Raw genomic sequence first — 23773 nt, 5'->3', positions numbered from 1 at the left:
CATTTGAGCTCTGGAGTTCAACTTAGTTTTTTTGGGGAAAAATAGGGGGTGATAGTTTGTAAAAAGTTTTGATTATTAACTCTCGTTGTTTAAAAATTGGTTTTATATATGTATTCTCTTTGGAAAATTCTCACAATCTCTCCGTCTCTCTCTCTTTTTTGGCCTCCAGAGTTATTGCTGGGGCTTGGTGCCCACACTATAAATCCACTGCCCCTGGAGGCCATTTTTCCCATTTTGTTGCCTTTGTTGTTCATCATCATCGTTATTATTATTATTATTGTTGTTGTTGGATAAGACAGAGAGAAATGGAGAGAGGGGGGGAAGAGAAAGGAGGAGAGACAGAGACCAGGAGAGAAAGATAGACACCTGCAGACCTGCTTCACTGCTTGTGAAGCTACCCCCCTGCAGTGGGGAGCCAGGGCTCGAACTGGGAACCTTGGGCTGTTCCTTGTGCTTTGTGCCAGGTGCACTTAACCCTCTGCACTACTGCCCAGCCCCTTCACAATCTCTTTTCATGTTTTCAGAGTAGATACTGATTTTGGCACTGTCAATTAGTATGCATTTTTTTCTAAGTGTTACTTGATTAATAAAAATGGATTTTAAGATTATTTTCTTTTTTCTGTCAACATTATAGCTGCAGAATGTCAGGACACTAGTGAACAATATGAGATGGTGGAACGTGATTTTTGTATGTATAGAACAAACATTGATAATGTGAAATCCACTCTACAAAATGTTCTGAAGTGTTGGGCTACTTATGTGGAAAACCTCCGCTTACTAAAGGCATGCTTTGAGGAGACCAAGAAGGAGCACATTAAGGAGGTATTTATAGTCTAAAAACACCTGCTCAGTTGTGTTTTTGTTTTTTCCCATTTTGTTTGGAGTACCTAACTTTCAGTCCCAAAATGAGAAAAGTAGATATAATTACTGGAAAAACTCTTCGGTAAGAGTTTAGATTCTTCCTAATAAAAATTGACCAAAAAAATAAAAAGATATGAATTGTATGTAGGTTTTACACACGTGGCTTCATTAAGCCATAATTTTCATTCAGCATATAGCTTTTGAAAGATGTATTTGTAGGGCTTTTGTAAAGGAAATAAAAGTCTTACAGTATGAGATAATGTACAGACACATTCAAAATAAATAATTGTTTTAAAGTATTCAGTACTCAGGGCCGGCCAGTAGTGCACCAGGTTGAGCACACATAGTACAAAGCTCAAGGACCAGTGTAAGGATCCGGGTTCAAGCCCCCAGATCCCCATCTGCAGGGGGTCGCTTCACAAGCTGTGAAGCAGGTCTGCAGGTGTCTTTCTCTCCCCTTCTTTATCCTCCCCATCTCTCTCAATTTCTCTCTGCCCTATCCAACAAAAAATGGAAAAATTGGCCCCAGCAGCAGTGGATTCTTAGTGAAGGTATCAAGCCCTGGTGATAATCCTGGTGACAAAATAAATAAAAGTAAAAATAATGTGTTTAGTACTCTATTTGGGTGAATATTATGAAGTTTTAAATTCTTCCTGGATTTCTGGAAGAGAAAGTATCAAGTATCTTAGACGTATGTAAAGAGGTGAGAGAGAAATTCAGTGTAATTCATTATTTCCATTTACTATTCATTTAATAATCTGTTTTGTAATTATTCTCTGAGACTGTTTTTTTTTCATACATTTTCCTCACAAATTTTCATATCAAGTAAGTGCCAGAGACAGCAGAAAATAGATTGTATGAAAGCCAAATCTGTAGTAAGTGTGAGTACAAAGAACATGTGAGGAGTTAGTGAGTTATCAGTACTTATATGAGAAATCCAGCTGTTCTTTTGTTTTTAAAAGTTGGGTTTTGTTGTTATTGAAATAGCATCATAGTGGTCAGGTGGTGGTGCATCCGGTTGAGCAAACATGTTAACATGCACAAGGACCTGGGTTTGAGCCCAGCCCCCACCTGCAGGGAGAAAGCCTTGTAAGTGGTGAAGCAGTGCTACAGGTGTTTCTCTGCCTCTCTCCCTCTCTATCACTGCTTTCTTTCTCGATTTCTGGCTATCTGTATCCCATAAATAAATATAGTAAAAATAAATAAGTCTGAAAAAAAAAAGCTGTTATCTCCTAAACTCAATGCAAAGGAGACCTGAGAGAACTCTTAAGATTATTCAGATTTTGAGGGAGCCAAAGCAGCATCTGTCTTTCAGACACTATACAAATTACTACTAAGTTTTTTGAACCAGCATACTTCAAAATGGGAACTTTTAGATATTTCTTCTAGCCTAGGAGTCCATGAAAAAGTTACTAAGATACATATGGTTTGAGGACCTATAAAGACTTGGGAACCTCTTCTGTAAGATTACTGGTAAGATTGTTAGAAGATCAGATGCTTCCTAAGAGTCCAAAAAACAGGAGTTCAGTTGGTACCTGCCAACTGAATTAGGGATGAAAAGCTAAATCAACAAAGATGAAGGAATTCTCCAACTGCAGTGTAGAACCTCTGTCAAATATCATATTTGCTTCAAATCAGCCTTGTTAAACCTCAGTTCTAGATGGTAAATAAATCTTATGTCATAAAAATATGGCATTGATTATATATTATATAGGTTCCCTATGAAACACTATCCCAATGGAACCTAGCCCATGTTACTTTAAACGAAGCAGGAGATTTCCTTATTCAAGTCAGCAGTGATGAAGTTGGAACATCTATTTCTAAAGAACTAAGAAGACTGAATAAAAGGTGGAGAAAGTTTATCCCCAAAGCTCATCTTGTAAGTTTTTTTTTTTTTTAGTAGTATCTTTATTGATTTGTAGTCCATTTCATGTAATTCACTCATTTAAATTACGGAGCTGAGTGATTGTTAGTATATTCTGAGTTTTGCAGCCATCATTGTAATCATTTGTAGAACTTTTGTCATCTCAATAAAGACACTCTGTATAGCTTAATAGTCACCTCACTCTGCTTCCCCCCCACCTCCCCATTCTAATCTAACTATTCATCCACATTGTGCTTTCATAGATTTATGCCTAGTCTGAATACTTTACATGTATGGAATCATGTAATGTGTGAGTGCTTTTGTTTCTGACATCTTGTCAATGGATATAATGTCTTTAATATTTATCCATGTTGTAGCTTCATTTCTAATTTTTAAGGACATATTTCTTTTTAATGAGACCAAAGTCAATTATATGAATATGCCTTGTTTTTTAAGTCATTGATTAGTTGATGTACATTTTGGATTCTCTTTACTTTTTTTCTATTACAAATAATGTTGATTTGAACTTTCATGTACAGACTTTTTTAATTTACACCAGACCCCTTCTCAGCCCTGACTTATGATGGTGCTGGGAATTGAACCAAGGACCTTTCGTACATCAGGCATGACAAGTTTTTTGCATAGCCACTATGCTAACTCCTCAGCCCACGTACAGGCATTTGTGTGGACATATCAAGTAGTTTTCTAATTGAACTTCAATTCCTGTTAAAAACTGACAAAAATATTTCTGCCTGCTAGATTTCAACTTTCCTCTGAAATGTACTCTGAGCTTTACTTTATATTTACATATGCTTATAAGTATGCTTATATTTTCATTGTTATATACTTTCTTTCTTATTTAGCATAGTTGGAGTTATGAAAGCATATCTTTAATAATTCCTTAACTTAAATGATAAAGGTTTTCTAGTTTAATTTGAAATTGAGGAACTTCATGGGATATGCCTATATTTTATAGAATTGTTATTAACTGATAAATATTAATAGTATTTTGAATATACTATGTCCAATTGTGCATAATAATATCTCTTAGTATAAGAATACTAGCCTTGGGGAGTCGGCCGTTAGCGCAGCGGCTTAAGTGCATGTGGCGCAAAGCGCAAGGACCAGAGTAAGGATACTGGTTCGAGCCGCCGGCTCCCCACCTGCAGGGGAGTCGCTTCACAGGCGGTGAAGCAGGTCTGCAGGTGTCTATCTTTCTCTCCCCATCTTTATCTTCCCCTCCTTTCTCCATTTCTCTCTGTCCAATCCAATAACAGCAATATCAATAACAACAAAAATAATAACTACAACAACAATGAAAAACAACAAGGGCAACAAAAGGGAAAATAAATATAAAAAATTAACAAAAGAATACTAGCATTGAATTTTGTAAAATTAATTTTCTCTAGGAAATGAAACAACCACTTTTAAAAACACAAGATCAGCCCGTTCTTGACAATTCTGGAAGTATTCATCTGTCTGAAGAAGAAAAACGAACTGTTGATTTTTCAGCTGATATGCCAGTAGAATGTCCTGAGAACCACAATCAAAATATAAAGGTAAGTAACAACAATTTCTGTATTTCATTTGCATATGTAAATAATTTAACACTACCATCTTTATTTTGAATACCAAATTATTGATTTAGTGGTAAATGCCGATATTTAAAATATGACTATTTCCTAGACTAATGCTTAAGTGGTTCTTTTTATGAAGTACTATTTAAAATCCTGTGTTTGCTAAGCAGAACATGGACTGGAGTTGGTGTATTGCACCAAAGTGAAAGACTCTGGGGGGAGGGTTCAGGTCCAGATCCAAGAACATGATGGCAGAGGAAGACCTGGTGACCTAGGAGTCTCAGGCATGGAAGTCTGGGCATACACATTGTGCTATTTCCATGTCCCCACAGAGCTATGGTTTTGTAAATGTGCTTTTTTGTTTTTAATATACTTCTTTGGAAATGTACCCATACAACTGTATTTATTTTTAAATTTATTTATCTATGCATTTACCAGGCCAAAGCTCAGCTCTGGTCTGGCTTATGGTGGTGCTGGAGATTGAACCTGGGACCTAGGAGTCTCAGGCATAAAAGTCTTTGTTCATAACCAGTATTATTTAATTTATTTTTTTATTTCTTTATTGGGGAATTAATGTTTTACATTTGACAGTAAATACAATAGTTTGTACATACATAATATTTCTCAGTTTCAGTTTTCCATATAGCAATGCAATCCCCACTAGAACCTGTATTCTCCCCTCCACCCACCCCAGAGTCTTTTACTTTGCTGTAATATGCCAACTCCAGTTCAGAAAACTTGTGTTTTCTTTTCTGATCTTGTTTTTTCAGCTTCTGGATGAGAGTGAGATCATCCCATATTCATCCTTCTGTGTCTGACTTATTTCACTTAATATGAGTTTTTCATAGTCCATCCAAGATTGGCTGAAAACGGTGAAGTCACCATTTTTTATAGCTGAGTAGTATTCCATTGTGTATATATACCACAACTTGCTCAGCAACTCATCTGTTGTTGGATACCTGGGTTGCTTCCAGGTTTTGGCTATTACAAATTGTGCTGCTAAGAACATATGTGTACACAGATCTTTTTGGATGGATGTGTTGGGTTCCTTAGGATATATCCCCAGGAGAGGAATTGCAGGATCATAGGGTAGGTCCATTTCTAGCCTTCTGAGAGTTCTCCAAACTGTTCTCCACAGAGGTTGGACCAATTGACATTCCCACCAGCAGTGTAGGAGGGTTCCTTTGACCTCACACCCTCTTCAGCATTTGCTGCTGTTGCCTTTTCTGAAAATGTATGACATTCTCACAGGAGTGAAGTGGTATCTCGTTGTTGTCTTTATTTGCATTTCTCTGACAATCAGAGACTTGGAGCATTTTTTTCATGTGTTTCTCAGCCTTCTGGATCTCTTCTGTGGGGAATATTCTGTTCATGTCCTCCCCCATTTTTGGATGGGGTTATTTGTTTTTTTGTTGTTGAGATTTGCAAGTTCTTTATATATTCTGGCTATTAGCCTCTTGTCTGAGAGGTGGGGGTAGACAGTGAAGGAAAGAGACAGAAAGACACCTGGTAAAGTTTTCCCTCTGCTGATGGGGACCAGAGGCTTGAACCCAGTTCTTTGTGCACTGTACTGTGTGCACTTAACTAGATGCACCACCACCTGGCCCTCCAGAAATCCTTCCCCAAGGAAAAAAGGTCTCTCCATTACACAATGAACAGCAATTGAAAAAGCAATGAAGTACTGAAATTTAATCAGGCAACCAGGAGAAAGACTGAACTGAATTCCCAGCTCCCCAGTCCTATTACAGTTCTGTGCCTGCAATTATACAACATTGAGAAACAGAAACAGGAAAGCTATACAAGAGATGGGTATTGCAGCTGTAGCCATTCTGAAGACCCAGTAGCTGAGCTAGTGAAGCTTGTTGGAAGCTTGTTGGATCCACTGATGGATGAAAATATCAGTTTAACAAAAACTCCAAATTCAAAAGAGCTGTATAGGCTCTTAAAGAAAATTTCAAAGCTGTGGTCCTAAGAATGCACATGCAACAAAAGTTCAATAGAAGAAAATACCAACAAAGTCAGAGAAAGCAGAGGAGAAAGTATGAAAGAAGTTATAACAATAATCAGAGAATGAAAGTGAGTTAAATATATATATAAATATATATATATATTTAGTGGAATTGAACACTAACAGGAAGAAGACAAAGGCGAAGTGTTGGACTAGAGGATAAGGCAGAGGAAGTCTTCTTCAACGTTTTCAGTTCTCCCTCCATCAAAAAAAAAAAAAAGGAAGAAAACTAAAAACTAAAACAGATGAAGTTGAGAGTTATGGAACATCAAGAAGAAGAATATATGCACCAAAGGAATGTCAGAAGAATAGAGTTAGAGAAAGGGGAAAAATTCTCATTTGAAGAACTATTAACTAAGAATTTCCCAGAGGCTGGGCAGTGGCACACCCCAGATTAAGAGCACCCCGTTTCATTTAGCACACATAGTACGAAGCACAAGGACCTGTTCGAGACCCCAGATCCCCACCTGCAGAGGGTCATTTCCAGCTCCCTGCCTGCAGAGGGTTACTTCACAAGTGGTGAAGCAGGTCTGCAGGTCTCTTATCTTTCTCTCCCCCTCTCTGTCTTCCCCTCCCCTCTCAATTTCTCTCTGTCCTACCCAATAAGATGGAAAAAATGGCTGCCAGGAGCTATGGATTTGTAGTGCAGGCACTGAGCTGCAGTGACAGATAGCCCTGGAGGTAAAAGAAAAAAAAAAAAAAGAAAAAAAAAGAATTTCCTCAAATTAAATAAGGAAATAAACTCTCAAATGTAAGAAGATTTCAGAGTTCCACACAAAAGAAGTCTAAACCTAAACTCACAAAGACACAGTATAAAATGACAGATCAAAAGTAAAGGGAGATTTTGTTGATATATTTTTACTTATTTATATTGTATTAGTGACATAATATTGATTTACAAAATTATAAGATAATAGGGATATCATTCCATACTATACCCACCACGATTTCTGTATCCCCCATTCCCTCCATTCAAATCTACTATTCTCCCAAGGTCACAGGTATGGGTTGACTATTATTTCCATTTTTTAAAAGTTATCTTTATTTACTGAATAGAGAGAGCCAAATACTGTGAGGGTAGGGGAGATAGAGAGGGAAAGTGAAAGAAAGACATGTGTAGCACTGCTTCACCACTTGCAAAGCTTTCCCCCTGGAGCTGGGGACCTGGGGCTCAAACTGGGTCCTTGCACATTGTAACTTGTGTGTTCAACCAGGTGCACTATTACATGACCCCACTATTATTTCTGTAACTGTCTGTCTATATTTATATAGATCTTCCCATTTTTCCCATGGTCCCATCTTCTCTTCCTTTCCAAGTCATACCTACATCTATTACTAGATCCAAGTGCCCTTCCTTTATTTCCTTTTCTCTCTCTGGGTCCTTATGGAGTTGGAGTTCAGAGCCCTCTGTTCATCTTTCCCCTACCTAGGAAGTTCATTTCTCCCCCCCTAGGAGTATGGTCCAAAATTCTTTTGGGGGTGCAGAAGGTGTGAGTTCTGGCTTTTGTCATTGTTTCTTCACTGGACATGGGTGTTCGCAGGTCATACTCCCAGGATGTTTCTATCTTTCCCTAGTGGGGTAGGGCTCTGGAGAGGTGAGATTCCAGGAAGCATTGGTAAGGTTGTCTGCTCAGGGAAGTCAGGATGATATCTTGATAGCATCTGCAACTTGGTGGTTGAAAGGTGGCAGGACAAAATGATTAATGAACAGAAACCAAAAAGTAGGAATAGAGCAGATAAGAATAGAGTTCTTGGAGTGGAAAGAGGCTAGGAAGTCTATTTTATGTATGTTCCTAGGGGCTTCTGACTTGTAGTTTTTGCTTTAGTTTGATAGCTAAAACGGAGTTAGACAAAAATATTATCTGAGAAGATGGTGTCAGAGTTGAGCATAGGACTAGAAAGTTGGCTTAGGGCAGAGAGTAGAGAGAATTTTTAAAGGCAACAAAAGAAGAGTCACTTTCACTTATTAAGGAACCTTATAAGACTATCAGTTGAATCTCAGCAGAAACTCAGAAGTCCAGATAGGACTGACAGAATATATTCAGTGTTTCAAGTGGAAAAGCCTCCACCCAAGAGTGCTCTGACCAACTAGGTTATCAGTCTGTTTAGTGAAGCACTTTTCAAATACACTGACACACAGAGAATATTATAATCTTCATTCTATAGATGGAAAACTTAAATTAGAGATGTAGGTAAGTGAAGTATTTGTAATGGCCTTCTAATCTATCCCAAGATAAAAAGTTTTCAAGTAAGTAGCAATAACCCAGAGTTTGAATTTTCTTTGTTGGGAGATTAAATTAATTCATTACCACTAAGTGATCCTATATGAAATAATAAAGGAAATTATATAAAAGGAAAATATTGTATTCATGGTAAATAAAGTGAGGGAATAAGCATAATCTTTGGATTCAGACTACAGTAGAACTGAAGTTACCAAAGGGAATTGAGTAGGATGGAAGGAAGAGCCAGTCTAAAGACTTTGGTGGGAACATAATGATTATGTAAAAAGACTTTCATGCCTGAGGCACTAAAGGTCCAAGGTTCAATTTCCAGCACCACCATGATCCAGAACTGAGCCTTGCTCTAGTAAAAATAATAAGTAAAAATGGGGGGAGGACATGGACAGAATATTCACCTAAGAGATCCAAAAGGCCGAGAAACACATGAAAAAATGCTCCAAGTCTCTGATTGTCAGAGAAATGCAAATAAAGACAACAACGAGATACCACTTCACTCCTGTGAGAATGTCATACATCAGAAAAGGTAACAGCAGCAAATGCTGGAGAGGTTGTGGGGTCAAAGGAACCCTCCTACACTGCTGGTGGGAATGTCAGTTGGTCCAACCTCTGTGGAGAACAGTCTGGAGAACTCTCAGAAGGCTAGAAATGGACCTACCCTATGATCCTGCAATTCCTCTCCTGGGGATATATAAGGAACCCAACATATCCATCCAAAAAGATCTGTGTACACATATGTTCTTAGCAGCACAATTTGTAATAGCCAAAACCTGGAAGCAACCCAGGTGTCCAACAACAGATGAGTTACTGAGCAAGTTGTGGTATATATACACAATGGAATACTACTCAGCTGTAAAAAATGGTGACTTCACCGTTTTCAGCTGATCTTGGATGGACCTTGAAAAAAATCATGTTAAGTGAAATAAGTCAGAAACAGAAGGATGAATATAGAATGATCTCACTCTCAGGCAGAAGTTGAAAAACAAGATCAGAAGAGAAAACACAAGTAGAACCTGAAATGGAATTGGCGTATGGCACCAAAGTTAAAGACTCTGGGGTGAGTGGGTGGGGAGAATAGAGGTCCAAGAAGGATTCAGAGGACCTAGTGGGGGTTGTATTGTTATATGGGAAGCTGGGGAATGTTATGCATGTACAAACTATTGTACTTACTGTTGAATGTAAAACATTAATTCCCCAATAAAAAAAAAATCAGAAAAGAAAAAAAAAGATAACAAAAAATTTTAAAAAGAGAAAAAAAAAAGTAAATAAGACAAGGGGTTGGGTTGTGGCACATATGTTACAGTGCGCAAGGACTCACATTCAAACCCCTGATCTCTACCTGCAGAGAGAAAACTTTGTGAGTTGTGAAACAGAGTTGCAGATGTCTCTCTGTCTCTCTCTCCCTCTCTATCTCTCCATCCTCCCTTGATTTCTGGCTGTCTCTATCCAATAATAAATAAAATCATAATTAAAAAAAGTTAAAAAATAAATAAGGGGCCAGACGGTAGCCCAGTGGGTTAAGTGCACATAGTGTGAAGCGCAAGGACCGGTATAAAGACCTCGGTTGGAGCCCCTGGCTACCCCCCTGCAGGGAGGTTGCTTCACAAGCAATGAAGCAGGTCTGCAGGTATCTTTCTCTCCCTCTTTCTTTGCCTTCCCCTCCTCTCTCTATTTCTCTCTGTCCTATCCAACAGCAACAGCAGCAATAACAATAACAACAAGGGCAACAAAAAGGAAAAAAATGGCCTCCAGGACCAGTGTTTTCGTAGTGCAGGCACCAAGCTCCAGTAATAACCCTGGAGACAATAAATAAATAAGTAAATAAATAAATAAGACTTTGATGGAAAAATATTGATACTTTGGTGGCAGGTGTGTTGTGTTAACATAATTTGAAATGGGAAATTATACTTCAAGGTTACCTCAAAAAGAAATAAAATTATTATTAGGAAAATAAAAAGCTCAGAAAGTAGCACAGTGGATAAATCATTAAACTCTTAAACCTAAGACCTCAAGTTAGATCCCTGACATGACCTGTACCAGAGTAATATTTTGATTTCTCCACTCTCTGTCTCTTTCTCATTAATGTATAAATGAATCTTTCATAAAAAGAAACTATGCATGTCATTAAACTTATATGTCATTATTGTTTAAGATTTAGGTCATCATTGAAATATTGAATTAGCATTCCTGGGGTGGGGGAAGGTGTAACTTAAAACATTAAAATCATTCCAAAATGTAAATGTTACCTCTTGGTTAGTGATAATTTTGAACATTGTAGTCTGGAGAAGAACAGGAAAAAGAATGTGAAGAATTCACAGGGCAATTAAAAGTTGCTGAAGATTTTGAGAAACTCATTGGACAAGTACAAGTCTGGGAGGCAGAAGCCAAATCTGTGCTGGATCTTCTAAAACATAAAGATGATATCAGTCCCTCAGTGGAAGAATCTTTGCAGGTATGAGTGTAAAACTATTAAAGGATCAGCTGTTATGGTTGTGGATAAAAAAATTTTCAAGTAAGTAGATCAAAACTTTTTCAAGTAAGTAGAAGAAAAACAGTTTGAATTTTCTTTCAAACAGCTTGAATTTCCCTCTCTAAATCATTGCAATGATTTTTCTTGAAGACACAGAATAGAGTCTAGTAATACCTCATCTATATTTCTAATTTAGTTTTTGTAGCTATTGAGTGGAGGCTATAATATTCTCTTATGTCAGAAGCCACTGAAGAGATGAGTGAGTTCAGTCTCCTACATCTCAATGCAATGTGACTATAAGAGATTATATAATCTTTACTTTGAAAGTTCATTCACTGATTAAGTCCCCCTCTTTACTTGATTGTGTGGAAGATGACATACTAGAACTCTGTTCTGTCTTTATCCTTAGGCAATTGACTAATTGAAAAGGTATGAAGTGGGCCAGGTGGTGGTGCATCTGGTTAAGCGTTCATACTCCGGTGCTCTAGGATCCAGGTTCAACCCCTGTTCCCCACCTGCAGGGGGAAATCTTTACAAGCGACAAAGCAGGGCTGCAGGTGTCTCTCTGTCTCTCATTCTCTCTGTCTCCCTTTTTCTTCTCAATTTCTCTCTGTCTCTATCCAATAATAAATAAATAAGTAAAAGAAAAAGAAATGAAATTTGTTCAAAAAAGAAAAAGAAAAAAAGAAAAGCAGTGAGGCAACAGCAATTTTTAGTACCACCTGGTGTTCCCGGGAGCAAGTTATCAATACAATCCAGGCTGGTTATTTCTGAGCTCCAGCACAGGTATAAACATTACGAAGGAGATGTGAAGAAGCAGCTCACCAGACTTCCATGCCTGAGATCACAGAGGTGGCTGCATGGTTCAGTTCCTGCCGCCATTGTAAGCCAGAGTTGAGCAGTGTTGATCAGTCTCTATCACCCTCATATGGAAACAAGGAGGTAAACAAACAGACAAATGAAACAAATAATTTACAAAGTATGTCATCAATTATAGGAGGTCTCTGGAGTTAAGATACATTTCTATAATTTTTCTGGATCTGAAGAATATATACTGTCTTCTAAAAGGTCTACATTTAATGTGGGTTTTTATTGTTTATAAGATGTGTTTGTTCACATTTTATAAAATGTGTATTTTATTCTTTATTATTTTAAAAATAGTATATAAAAGTAGTGTATAAACTTACCTGTGCCATCTGGCAGACCTTTCCTTCTCTCCCTCCTTTCCTCCATTTTCCCTTTCTTCCCTCTCTACCCCCTTTGCTTTCCTCTCCCTCCTATCCTTTTGCATTTTTTTTTACATCTCTTTATTTATTTATGTATTTACCACCAGAGTTATCATGGGGACTCAGCGCCTGCAGTACAGCTCTACCACTCCTGGTGGTAGTCTTCCCCATCCTCTCCACTTTCTTTTTCTTTTTTCTTTTTTAAATTAATTAATTTATTTACTTTCCCTTTTGTTGCCTTTTTTTTTTAATGCTGTTGTAGTTATTGTTGTTGTTATTGATGTCCTTGTTGTTAGATAGGGCAGAGAGAAAATGGAGAGAAGAGGGGAAGACAGAGAGAGGGGGAGAGAAAGATAGACACCTGCAGACCTGCTTCACCGCCTGTGAAGCGACTCCCCTGCAGGTGGGGAGCCAGGTGGTCGAACTGGGATCCTTATGCCGGTCCTTGTGCTTTGAGCCACGTGCGCTTAACCCGCTGTACTACACCTGACTCCTCCCTTCGTTTTCTTGTAGAAACAGAGGGAGAGAGAAGGAAGGGAGAGGGAGAGAGAAAGAGGACACCTGCAGTATAGTTCCGCTGTTCATAAAACTTCCCTACCCTTGGGAATGGGGAGCAGCGGCATAAACCTGGGTCCTCCCACATGGTGATGTGTGTACTCTACCAGGTGCACCACCTGCCGGCTCCTTACATCCCTTTTTAATGTGGTGTCAGTGAATGAACCCAGGCCCTATCACGTATGATATCACTGAGCCACATCCCCAGTCCTTTTTCTCAAAGTAGAAACTGTATAGCACTGTTTCACCATCCATGTGACCCTCTTGGTACTGTCTATAGTTTTACTGTGTGATGCCAGGGATCCAGTCTAGGTTCTCAGGCATGAAAGACATGCATTCTGCCACTGAGTCGCTTCCTGTGATTGCCTGTGCTTTATTTCATTTTCATTTTTTATACTTAGTAATTTTTTTCTGGAATTTATTTTACTGAAATAAAGCAGAAGTTTAGTATGTTTTTAAAATTATTTTTTATTATCTTTATTTATTTATTGGATAGAGACTTCCTGAAATTGAGAGGAAGGGGAGATAGAGAAGAAGAGAGAGAGAAACACCTGCAGACCTGCTTCACCATTTGCAAAGCTCTCCCCTGGCAGGTGGGGTCTAGGGTTCGTTTTGCATTGTAACGTGTGCTCAACCAGGTGCGCCACCACCTAGCCCCCAAATTTAATATTTAAAAAGTATTTTAATGATTTATTTGATGACAGAAATCAATAGGGAAGAGGTGATAGAAAGAGAGACACTTGCAGCGCTGCTTCATCACTTGTGAAACTTACTTTCTGCAGCTGGGGCCTGGGGGGAAATTCAGTCTTTTAATCATGTTTTCAAAAGCATTAACAGTGGGTGATTTCTCTTGGGAATGGTAAATTCAATGATGCTGGAATACATTTCTGTTAATCTAATGGATCCAGCTATATTGTAAAGTAAACTCAATATGATGAACGTAAGTGACATACTCCCTTTTTTGTTATGTGTATCTTTTATCTTTTGAAACGGTTGATTTAGAAATAATTTATGCTTTTATGTCCCTAAAATTTTGTAAAAAAAATATGCAAATAAGTAACTCTATCTTGTGCCCATATTTCCTGGTATATTGTAGACATAACATAAATATTTTTCAAGTGAATGAATGAATGGATGGTTTAATGGCAGTCAAGGAAAGGATAAGGTAAAAGAGGAACTTTTTCTTATAAGACTTGCCTTTCCTTACTTTTTAAAAAATACGTATTTATTTATTCCCTTTTGTTGCCCTTGTTGTTTTATTGTAGTTATTGATGTTGTTGTTGCTGGATAGAGCAGGGAGAAATGGAGAGAGGAGGGGAAGACAGAGAGGGGGAGAAAAAGATAGACACTTGCGACTCCCCTGCAGGTGGGGACCTGGGGGCTTGAACTGGGATCCTTATGCTGGTCCTTATGCTTTATGCCACCTGTGCTTAACCTGTTGCATTACCACCCAACTCTCCCCCTTTGTCTTTCCCCTTGAGGTTTTGTTATTTTTATAATTGAAGAGAAAAAAGAGTTATAAACAAGTGTACTAATTTTTTGACATTTAAATGATGTATAGAAGTCTAAAGAAAAAATTACATTATTTCACTGCTCTAGGATACATATGATTAATGTTTGCATCAGTGTCACCACCAAATATAATTTTAGTTTTATTTTGCCCACTTATTGAGGAGGGAGAATGTTCACCATAGTAGAGCACAAGATGGGCTTGTCAGAGGCCCCCGGTTCAATTTCTCCCTGCTCCACAAGTCAAAGTCGAGTGTTACCCTGTTTCTCTCTCAATTCTCTCTCCATTTCTTCATAAAATAAATAATCTACAAAAAGAAATTTAAGCTAATTATTTTTTAATTCAATTTTATTTTTTTCTAATTTGGTAACTGAAAAGTCAGTGTGTCATTATATTTTAATTTGTATTTATTTAATTACACTGAAGTTTGAACTTATCTTTCATACATTTATTAGCCATCTGTTTCTATGGATTATTTGTTCATAAATTTTCTAGATTTTCTTTGGAATCACAGTATTTTCCCTTATATTAAATGTTTAAGAATTTTGAAATATGCCTCACTTTTATTTGTATGGCAAATATTTTCACCAGGATACTGGCTTTTGTTTGTTTTATTTTATATTGTTTCATATTGATGTTTTATATTATACAGTCATTTCTGTCTCTGCTCTTATGTTTTAAGTTTCTCCACACCAAAAAAGCAATACTTCCATGCATAGTTTCTCTTATTTTTTAGTTTTATATTTTGTTTACACGTTTCTTCTTTTTTTTTTGCCACTATTGAGAGGGCTTAGTGCCAAGACTATGAATCCACCACTTCTAGTGACCTTTTTTTTTTTTTTTTTCCCTACTTTAATTGTTAGGACAGAGAGAAATTGAGCGTAGTGGAGGAGATAGTGGGAGAGAGAGAAAGATAGACACATGCAGACCTCCCTCACTGCTTATAAAGCTTCCTCCCTGCAGGTAGAGAACTAGGGTTCGAACTGGGTCCTTGTGCATGCTGATGTGGATGTCCAACTGAGCACACCACCTCATTTGTACATTTCTGATCCATCTAAAATTTAGTTTTGGTGTTCTGTATAGAACATGATTCTAATTAGATTATTTTCTAATGGCCATTTCTCCAGTAACATTTACTAAGTTTTCTTCTACTTTAAGCTTTGACTACTTTCTCAACTCATTTACCTTCTTGTGGCATATTATTTCTTCTGATCTTTATTTTACTGAAGAAAAGGAATGTACTAAAGGAGTGCACTTTTTAGAGCCTATTAATATATGATTTCAAAATTTATTACAATAACATTTTGGTGTAAATTTGCATAATTTGGGGGTAAACAACTTTTTAAATTAGTTCTTAATGAGATGATTATGGCTAACATTTAAGATCTAACCAGAATTCTAATTTTTGTCTTGCTTTCATTTGTTTTAATAGCATCTTATTGCCAAAGGCTCTATGTTTGAAGAGCTTGTGTCCAGAACAGAAGATATTTTACAAATGGATGTACAAAATATTTCAAGCCATGAGTCCCTCCAACATATTCTCACAGCTGGTCTTCAGACAAAAATTCAAGAAGTTAAAGAAAAAGTCCAGGTCTTTCTTTAATAGTCTGTGTTTAAAGCTGGAGGGCTAGCTCACTCAATAGGGCCTTTTCCTTGCCATGTGAATGAGGCCTAGGTTTGACCAGTAGTGCAACATGAAAGGATACTTTGGCACCAAGGGGAAGTCTAGTGCTGTGCCAACTCTCACTATCTGGATGAAAAAGTGACCTAGAGTGGTGGATTCTCTTATGTGCAAGGCCCAGCCTCTGCCAATAAATAAAGTCCCTATTAAGTGAATTTTGTCTTTAAAACCAAGTGGTTATGTGGATGGGGTGAAAAAAACAGGGTGGGAATTGCCCTGAAGTTTGGAAATACTTAATTTTTTTTTTTCGGGAGTAGGGCGATAGCACAGCAGGTTAGGCACACGTGACGCCAAGCACAAGGACCGGCATAAGGATCCTGGTTCTAGCCCCCAGCTCCCCACCTGCAGGGGCATCGCTTCACAAGCGATGAAGCAGGTCTGCAGGTGTCTTTCTTTCCCCCTCTCTGTCTTCCCCTCCTCTCTCCATTTCTCTCTGTCCTATCCAACAGACAACAATGACTACAACAACAAAAAAAAAGTGAAAAAGTTTTTTGCTTTTAGGAAGCCATTGGTAGTGCACCCAGTTGAGTGCACGTTAGAATGTGCAAGAACCAAGATTCAAGCCCCAAGTCCCCACCTGCAGTGGAAAGCTTCACAAGTGGTGAAGCAGTGCTGCAGGTGTATTTCTGTCTCTCTTCCCCACTGTCTTCCCCACCCCTTTCAATTTCTGTCTCTATCCAATAAATAAATAAATAAATAATACTGCTTTTCACTATATTTTATTATTTGGGATTTAATAGGAAATAAATAATAAATTGAATATTCTTATGTCTAGTGGGAAAATACAAGTTGCTACTCAAAGTGCTATTAATTTATTATTTTACTAGTTTGGCTACATCTTGAGAACTTTTCTGGTTTTTTGTAGATCAACATGACAAAATTAGTTATAGCCTTGAAGAACTCAATTGAAGTTTCACCAGATCTAGATGTCAAGTGGAAGGTGGAAAATTCACAAAAGGAACTTGAATCATCCATTTCAAAGGCAGAACAGTTACTTAGCCAAAGAGAGAGCAAGAGTGAACTGATTTCAAAATACAAGGTAGGACTTTCCTATTATAAATCAGCACATTTTCATTATTGTAATTATTCACAACATTACTGTAACTTTCAAAATTTCTCAGTTTAATGCATTGTTTTCCAGAGGCTATTAAAAATAAACAGATGAATGTTTTCAATTATGATTTTATTGTAAACCAAACAGTGATATAGTTTATAGAGCACAGTTGGTTATGACATTGAACATGAATTTAATTTCTCTGACAAATTAACTTTTTTATTTATTGGATAGAGATAGCCAGAAATTGAGAGAAAGGGGGGAGATAGGGAGAGAGTCAGAGAGACACCTGCAGCGCTGCTTCACCACTTGTGAAGCTTTCCCCCTGCAGGTGGGGACCGGGGGCTTGAACTTGGGTCCTTGCGCGTTATGACATGTATGCTCGACCAGGTGTGTCACCACCCGGTCCAGACTTCATCATTTTTTAAAATTATTATTATTATTATTATTTTCCTCCTCCAGGGTTATTGCTGGGCTCAGTGCCTGCACCATGAATCCACCGCTCCTGGAGGCCATTTTTCCCCCTTTTGTTGCCCTTGTTGTAGCTTCGTTGTGGTTATTATTATTGCCCTTGTTGACGCAGTTCGTTGTTGGATAGGATAGAGAGAAATGGAGAGAGGAGGGGAAGACAGAGAAGGGGAGAGAAAGATAGACACCTGCAGACCTGCTTCACCACCTGTGAAGCGACTCCCCTGCAGGTGGGGAGCCGGGGGCTCGAACCGGGATCCCTACCCGGTCCCTGCGCTTTGCGCCACATGCACTTAACCCACTGCGCCACCGCCCGACCCCCTTAAATTATTTTTTTATTCCCTTTTGTTGCCCTTGCTGTTTTATTGTTGTAGTTATTATTGTTGTTATTGATATTGTTGCTGTATAGAGCAGAGAGAAATGGAGAGAGGAGGGGAAGACAGAGAGGGGGAGAGAGAGACACCTGTAGACCTGCTTCACTGCTTCTGAAATGACTCCCCTACATGTGGGAAGCCGGGGGCTTGAACGGGGATCCTTAGCAGTCCTTGTGCTTTGCACCACCTGCGTTTAACCCGATGTGCTACCGTCCGACTCCCCCAACTTCATCATTTTTATCATAGTCTTATTTTTTTTCTTTCTTGTTTTTATGGGACATCAGGGGTTGAACCCTGGATTTCACACATGAAAAGCATAGGCTTTACTTATGTGGCTTTACCTCCTGGGCCCACTCTGTCCCCTAAATTGGTTACATGAACATAATAATCCCTGACCTACCCAGTTAACAGATGTGTTGTGAAGTTTTAAATGACCTTCTGCTCTTTGTACTTTAACAGCTGTGAACTTAGGTCAATTCCCCATCTTTCCTTCCTTCCTTCCTTCCTTCCTTCCTTCCTTCCTTCCTTCCTTCCTTCCTTCCTTCCTTCCTTCCCTTCTCTCCCTCCTCCTCCTTCCCCACCTCCTCCTATTCATCCTCCTCTTCCTTTTAAAATTTTTTTTCAAGCTAGAGAGAGAGAGAGAGAGAAAGAGAAAGAGAGAAGAGACTGCATTACCAAAGACTCCTTCAATACAGTGGGTACCGGGTGGTGCACACGGCAAACCAGTACGCTATCCAAGTGAGCTGTTTTTCTTCCTTCATCTTCATTTCCCCCATTTTTAAATAACATTATTTATTTCCTTTTGTTGCCCTTGTTGTTTTATTATTGTCGTCATTGTTGGATAGGACAGAGAGAAATGGAGAGAGGAACGGAATATAGAGAGGGGGAGAGAAAGATAGACACCTGCAGACCTGCTTCAACGCCTGTGAAGCGAGTCCCCTGTAGGTGGGGAGCCGGGCGCTCAAACCAGGATCCTTATGCTGGTCCTTGCGTTTTGCACCACCTGCACTTAACCCAATGTGCTACGGCCTGACTCCCCATTTCCTCCATTTTTTTATCTGCAGGTGACTAAGAGAGCTGATTGTGTCTTAGAAGTCAGTGGGTTGTTTTTGTTTGTTTGCTACCAGGGTTATCACTGGATTTCGATGCTAACACTACAGATTCACTGCTCCTGGCAGCTTTTTCTTTTTTTTTTTCTTTCACTTTCTATTTTATTGAATAAAACAGAGAGAAATTGTGAGAAGAGGGGGAGAAAGAGAAGGACAGAGAACGTTAGACACCTTCAGACCTGCTTCACCACTTATAAAGTGCCCCAACTGCAGGTGGGGTGTAGGCATGGTAATGTGTGCCTTAAATGACCCCCATTGACTTTATTTTTAAATACTCAATAAACTGGATTTTAGGAGGGTGAGGTTCCTGATTCCTTTTCTACTGCAAAGAAGAGTTATAAGTCCTCATACCGTCCTCCATATTCCTTTTGGAATGTGAAGCCAGGAGCTTCCCCATTGCCTTTGGCTTTCAGTGAAGATTCATTCTCTGCCTGAACAACTTCTGCTTTGAGACCCCCTGAAATTCTAAGAGTACATGAATAATAGGAGAACCCAAGCATCTTCCTTCAGTCAATACATTTGGCAGCCATCACTCAGGCCTTGGGAAAAGTCCCTGAATCTCAGCTATATACCTCTTCTAGCAGGTCCTTAATAAATATGTAATGACCATCATGAGCCAGTTCTCATCCTGCTTAGAAGTTGCCTTTCCGGGAGTTGGGCAGTGGCGCAGCGGGTTAAGCACACTTGGTGCAAAGCACAAGGACCTGCGTAAAGATCCTGGTTCGAGCCCCGGCTCCCTACCTGCAGGGGAGTCGCTTTACAGGCGGTGAAGCAGGTCTGCAGGTGTCTGTCTTTCCTCCCCCTCTCTGTCTTCCCCTCCTCTCTTCATTTCTCTCTATCCTATCCAACAACGATGACATCAATAACCACAACAAGGCAACAAAAGGGAAAATAAATAAATATAAAAAATTTTAAAAAATAAATAGAAATTAAAAAAAAAGAAGTTGCCTTTCCCTCCAGTAGATTATTTGCTTCTCTTCTTAGGCTCTAAAATTTTTTTTGTTCTTTTGTTTATTGGTTACCTAAACCAGGTTAATGCTTTTGTTATTATTATTTATTGGCAACAACTATTACTACAACACGACAATCTTATTGAAAAGCAGATGAGTGTGAGGTAAACAGCAAACACAACAAGGCAAGGGGCTGGATGGTGGCACATACAGTTGAGCGCACATGTTACAGTGTGCAAGGACCTGGATTCGAGCCCCTGGTCCCCATCTGCAGGGGGAAAGCTTTGCAAGTGGTGAAGCCATGCTTGTGTGTCTCTCTGTCTCTCTCCTTCTCTATCACACCCTTCCCTCTCAATTTCTGGCTTTCTCTATCCAATAAATAAATAAAGATAATAATAATTTTAAAAAGAATCTTACACACACATACACACACAAACACACACACACACCCCAAGGCAGTCTCCACCCATCAGGTGTGACTCCTTCCTAGGGGTGGGACTGCCTGTATGGATAATACTGGGCCAGACTTTGAAGTCAGTGTTGCCTCCTTGCAGCATCAAAATGCTTATTCACAATGTTAAATACTTGCCATATTATCCCTGCTACATATTGGGTCATATGCAACACTAATCCCTTATACATGCTGCTATATTCTTTTTCAGGTTTTATTTGCTTTATTTTCTATTAGCGAGCTAGTTATGGTTTATAGGAGTCTAAGATAAGGGGGCACAGTTCTGTACCACATCACTCACCAAAGTTCTGTGTTGTGCCCCCCCCCATATAGTTTTCATATCACATTGTTGGAGAAATATGGTTGCATTGGTTTGTGTAGAAAGTGTGGTCTTTCATAGCGAATTGTGTAAGAAGTATGGTTGTCTGTTCAACCATACTTACTATACTTACTATAGTTTTGACTTCAGAGAAAGAGCTGGGCAACTAGCAAAACAGTAGCAGACAGGAATTACATGTAGGAGGTCCCAAGTTCAATCCTTGGCGCCACCAATAACCAGAGCTGAGCTGTTCCCTGGTCAATCAAAGTTTTAGAGGAAATGTTGCCTGTGGCTCTTTGCTTCACAATAAGCATCTTTTCCCCATTGCGGCTAGCTGCCTGCACTATGAATCCACCACTACCAGCAACCATCTTTTTCTTTTTTTTTTTTTTTTCAAAATTTGAATTTATTTATTATTGGTTAGAGAGAGAGAGAGAGAAATTGAGGGGAGATAGAAGGAGAGAGACAGAGAGATATCTGCAGCCCTGCTTTACCACCTGAGAAACTTTCCGCCAAGGGCTGGAACCTGGGTCCTTGTGCACTGTAATGTGTGCCCAGGTACACCACCACCTGGCCCCTGGCAACAATTTTGTTTCCTTCTTTTTGCTTTTATTTTTGATAGAGACAGAGAGAAATTAAGAGGATAGGGGGAGATTGGGGCAGGAAAAGAGAAAGACACCTGCAGCACTGCTTCACTGCAGTTGGGGACTGGTGGTCTGAACAGAGGTTCTTGAGCATGGTGTGTACTGTACTGAGTGTGTCACAGTCAAGTATACATAATAACTTTTTTTCATTATTTATCAAAAGGTTAGGAAAATCATTTTACCCACCATAAGGAAGTCTTTATCTGGGCTTCGAATGTATACCTGCTTTTGTATAACAAGTACTTTGTTAACCTTTTAGAGGACTTCAAGGGCTGTGAAAGAGATATTAGTCTCAATTTTTTTTTTCCACAGAGAAGTCCCCCCTAAGCCTTCAAATATTCTTCAGGAAGTTTCTTTCTACTTCTCACCTGTTAATCTTTCATCTAAAATTATCTTTAAGGATTTATCAGTAAAATGAATGTTTCATATTTTTGTTTGCATCTTTTTCATAGGAAGCAATAACAATTTTTAATACTAGAAGTCTGACCAAGTATTTGAAAGCTGTTGAAGAACTGAAAAGTAATGCAACTGAGGTTGTAAAACTGTCTTTGGAAGAAAAGAGTAAAGAGATCTGTACAAGGTGGGAGGTAAGAGCATGCATAAAAGGGCCCCCTTGGTGTCACCCACTTTCAGGGAGGATGCTTCACAAGTGATGAAACAGTGCTTCAGTGTCCTCTTTCTTTCTCTCTCCCTCTTTCTCTCTTCCTCCCTCCTATCCATTTTCACCCCTCTTCATTTTTCTCTCTGTATTACACACACACACACACACACACACACACACACACACACACACACACACACACACACAAATCCTGAGCCAATTAGTGGGATCACAGAAGGGTAGATCCCACAGACTGCCTTTTTAGATCTGCCATCAACTAACTTGTGTCTGCTTTCAGCAAGTGACAACATTAATCAGAGACCAGAGAGCAGTTGGAGAGGGGAGAAGTTTATTTTCTTCCTTTCCACTCTTGAAGTGTCTCTGTCAGCTTAGTCTCCCCTTGGCTGTGAATTCTTTGATTTTAGCTTCTGCTCAGTGACCCTCCTGCCTGGCCTCCAGCCTAGAGGTGGAGCAGTTTTCAGACAGTGCTAATCTCTGGATAGTTTTCTAGTCCTCTCTTTGCCTTCTCTGTCATTTCATCTTTTTTGCAGTGAATTCCCTATGTTTAGTTCCCTCTGCATTAAATATTTATTGTTTTCTAGTTGAATCATGAGACATGTTGACAGGTACACATGGACAGAGTTTTCTAATGAAACTGATGTAGGCGTTAGTGGCAGACAGACCTGGAATCATCAACTATGACACTGGACAGTTTGCTCAATTGGAAGGAGATTTTTGATAAAATGAGAATAACCCAACTACTTGGCAGCATTTTGCCAGGAACCATATGAAGAGATTATATTCAATTTATGGTTGTTTGTGTTAAATGTATGTAAGTACATGGAAAGAATGAATAAGATAATATAATTAAATAACTCTTGTCAAAAGTGCTTTTAAAATGGTGATTTTACCTTTTCAGCTCATCTTCGATGGAGTTTGAAGGAATCATGTTAAGTGAGATAAGTCAAACAAAAGGATGAATATGGGATGATGTCACTCTTAGGCAGAAGTTAAAAGACAAGATCAGAAGGGAAAACACAAAGCAGAACTTGGACTAGAGTTGGTGTATTGCACTAAAATAAAAGACTCTGGGATGTGGGGGGAGGGCTCAGATCCTGGAACATGATGGCAGAGGAGGACCTAGTGGGGATTATAGTTTTATGTGGAAAACTGGAAAATGTTACACATGTACAAACTATTGCATTTACTGTCGACTGTATAATATTAATCCCCCAATAAAAAAAAGAAAGAAAAAAGTGCTTTTAAAAGCACATTTAAGGGGGCCTGGGCTACCACCCAGCGGGTTAAGTACACATGGGACAAAGCACAAGAACCAGCACAAAGATCCTGGTTGAAGTCCCCAGCTCCTCACCTGCAGTGTCGCTTCACAAGTGGTGAAGCAGGTCTGAAGGTGTCTTTCTCCTTTCTGTTGTCCCCTCCTCTCTCGATTTCTGTCTGTCCTATCCAGCAACAACAAAGTGATAAGAACAATAGCAGCCACAACAAAGGCAACAACAAGGGCAACAAAATGGGAAAAATATCCTCCAGGAGTAGTAGATTCGTAGTGCTGGCACCAAACCCCAATAATAATCCTGGAGGAGAAAAAAATTGTTTATTTTAGAATAACTTTAGATTTATTGAATTATTACAAAAACAGTACATAGACCAGAGTTCCAGTCTACCCCACTATCCAACCTAGTGTCCCCTAGTATTAAGAACTTAGATTGATATTGAGCCTTTCTCGAATGGGGACACAGAATTCTGGTGGCGGGAAAGGTGTGGAATTATACCCCTGCTATCTTATAATTTTGTAA

General features: G+C 38.9%; 1 protein-coding gene across 12 annotated transcripts in view; it reads left to right on the top strand.

Annotated features, from left to right (window-relative positions):
- The window catches only part of SYNE2 (spectrin repeat containing nuclear envelope protein 2), a 429917-nt gene that overhangs the window by 135115 nt on the left and 271029 nt on the right, over positions 1-23773 (top strand). For all 12 annotated transcript variants that reach the window (XM_060174850.1, XM_060174845.1, XM_060174844.1 and 9 more), the window contains exons 16-22: positions 635-822; positions 2576-2740; positions 4135-4284; positions 10826-10999; positions 15741-15899; positions 16855-17028; positions 21811-21945. In XM_060174850.1, the coding sequence (XP_060030833.1) occupies positions 635-822; positions 2576-2740; positions 4135-4284; positions 10826-10999; positions 15741-15899; positions 16855-17028; positions 21811-21945 (1145 nt within the window). The remainder of the gene's footprint in view (positions 1-634; positions 823-2575; positions 2741-4134; positions 4285-10825; positions 11000-15740; positions 15900-16854; positions 17029-21810; positions 21946-23773) is intronic.

Source organism: Erinaceus europaeus, chromosome 16 (assembly GCF_950295315.1).
Source record: "Erinaceus europaeus chromosome 16, mEriEur2.1, whole genome shotgun sequence".
Lineage (NCBI taxonomy): Eukaryota > Metazoa > Chordata > Mammalia > Eulipotyphla > Erinaceidae > Erinaceus > Erinaceus europaeus.
Note: the sequence above shows the minus strand (reverse complement) of the source record. Positions and strands in the feature narration are given on the sequence as shown.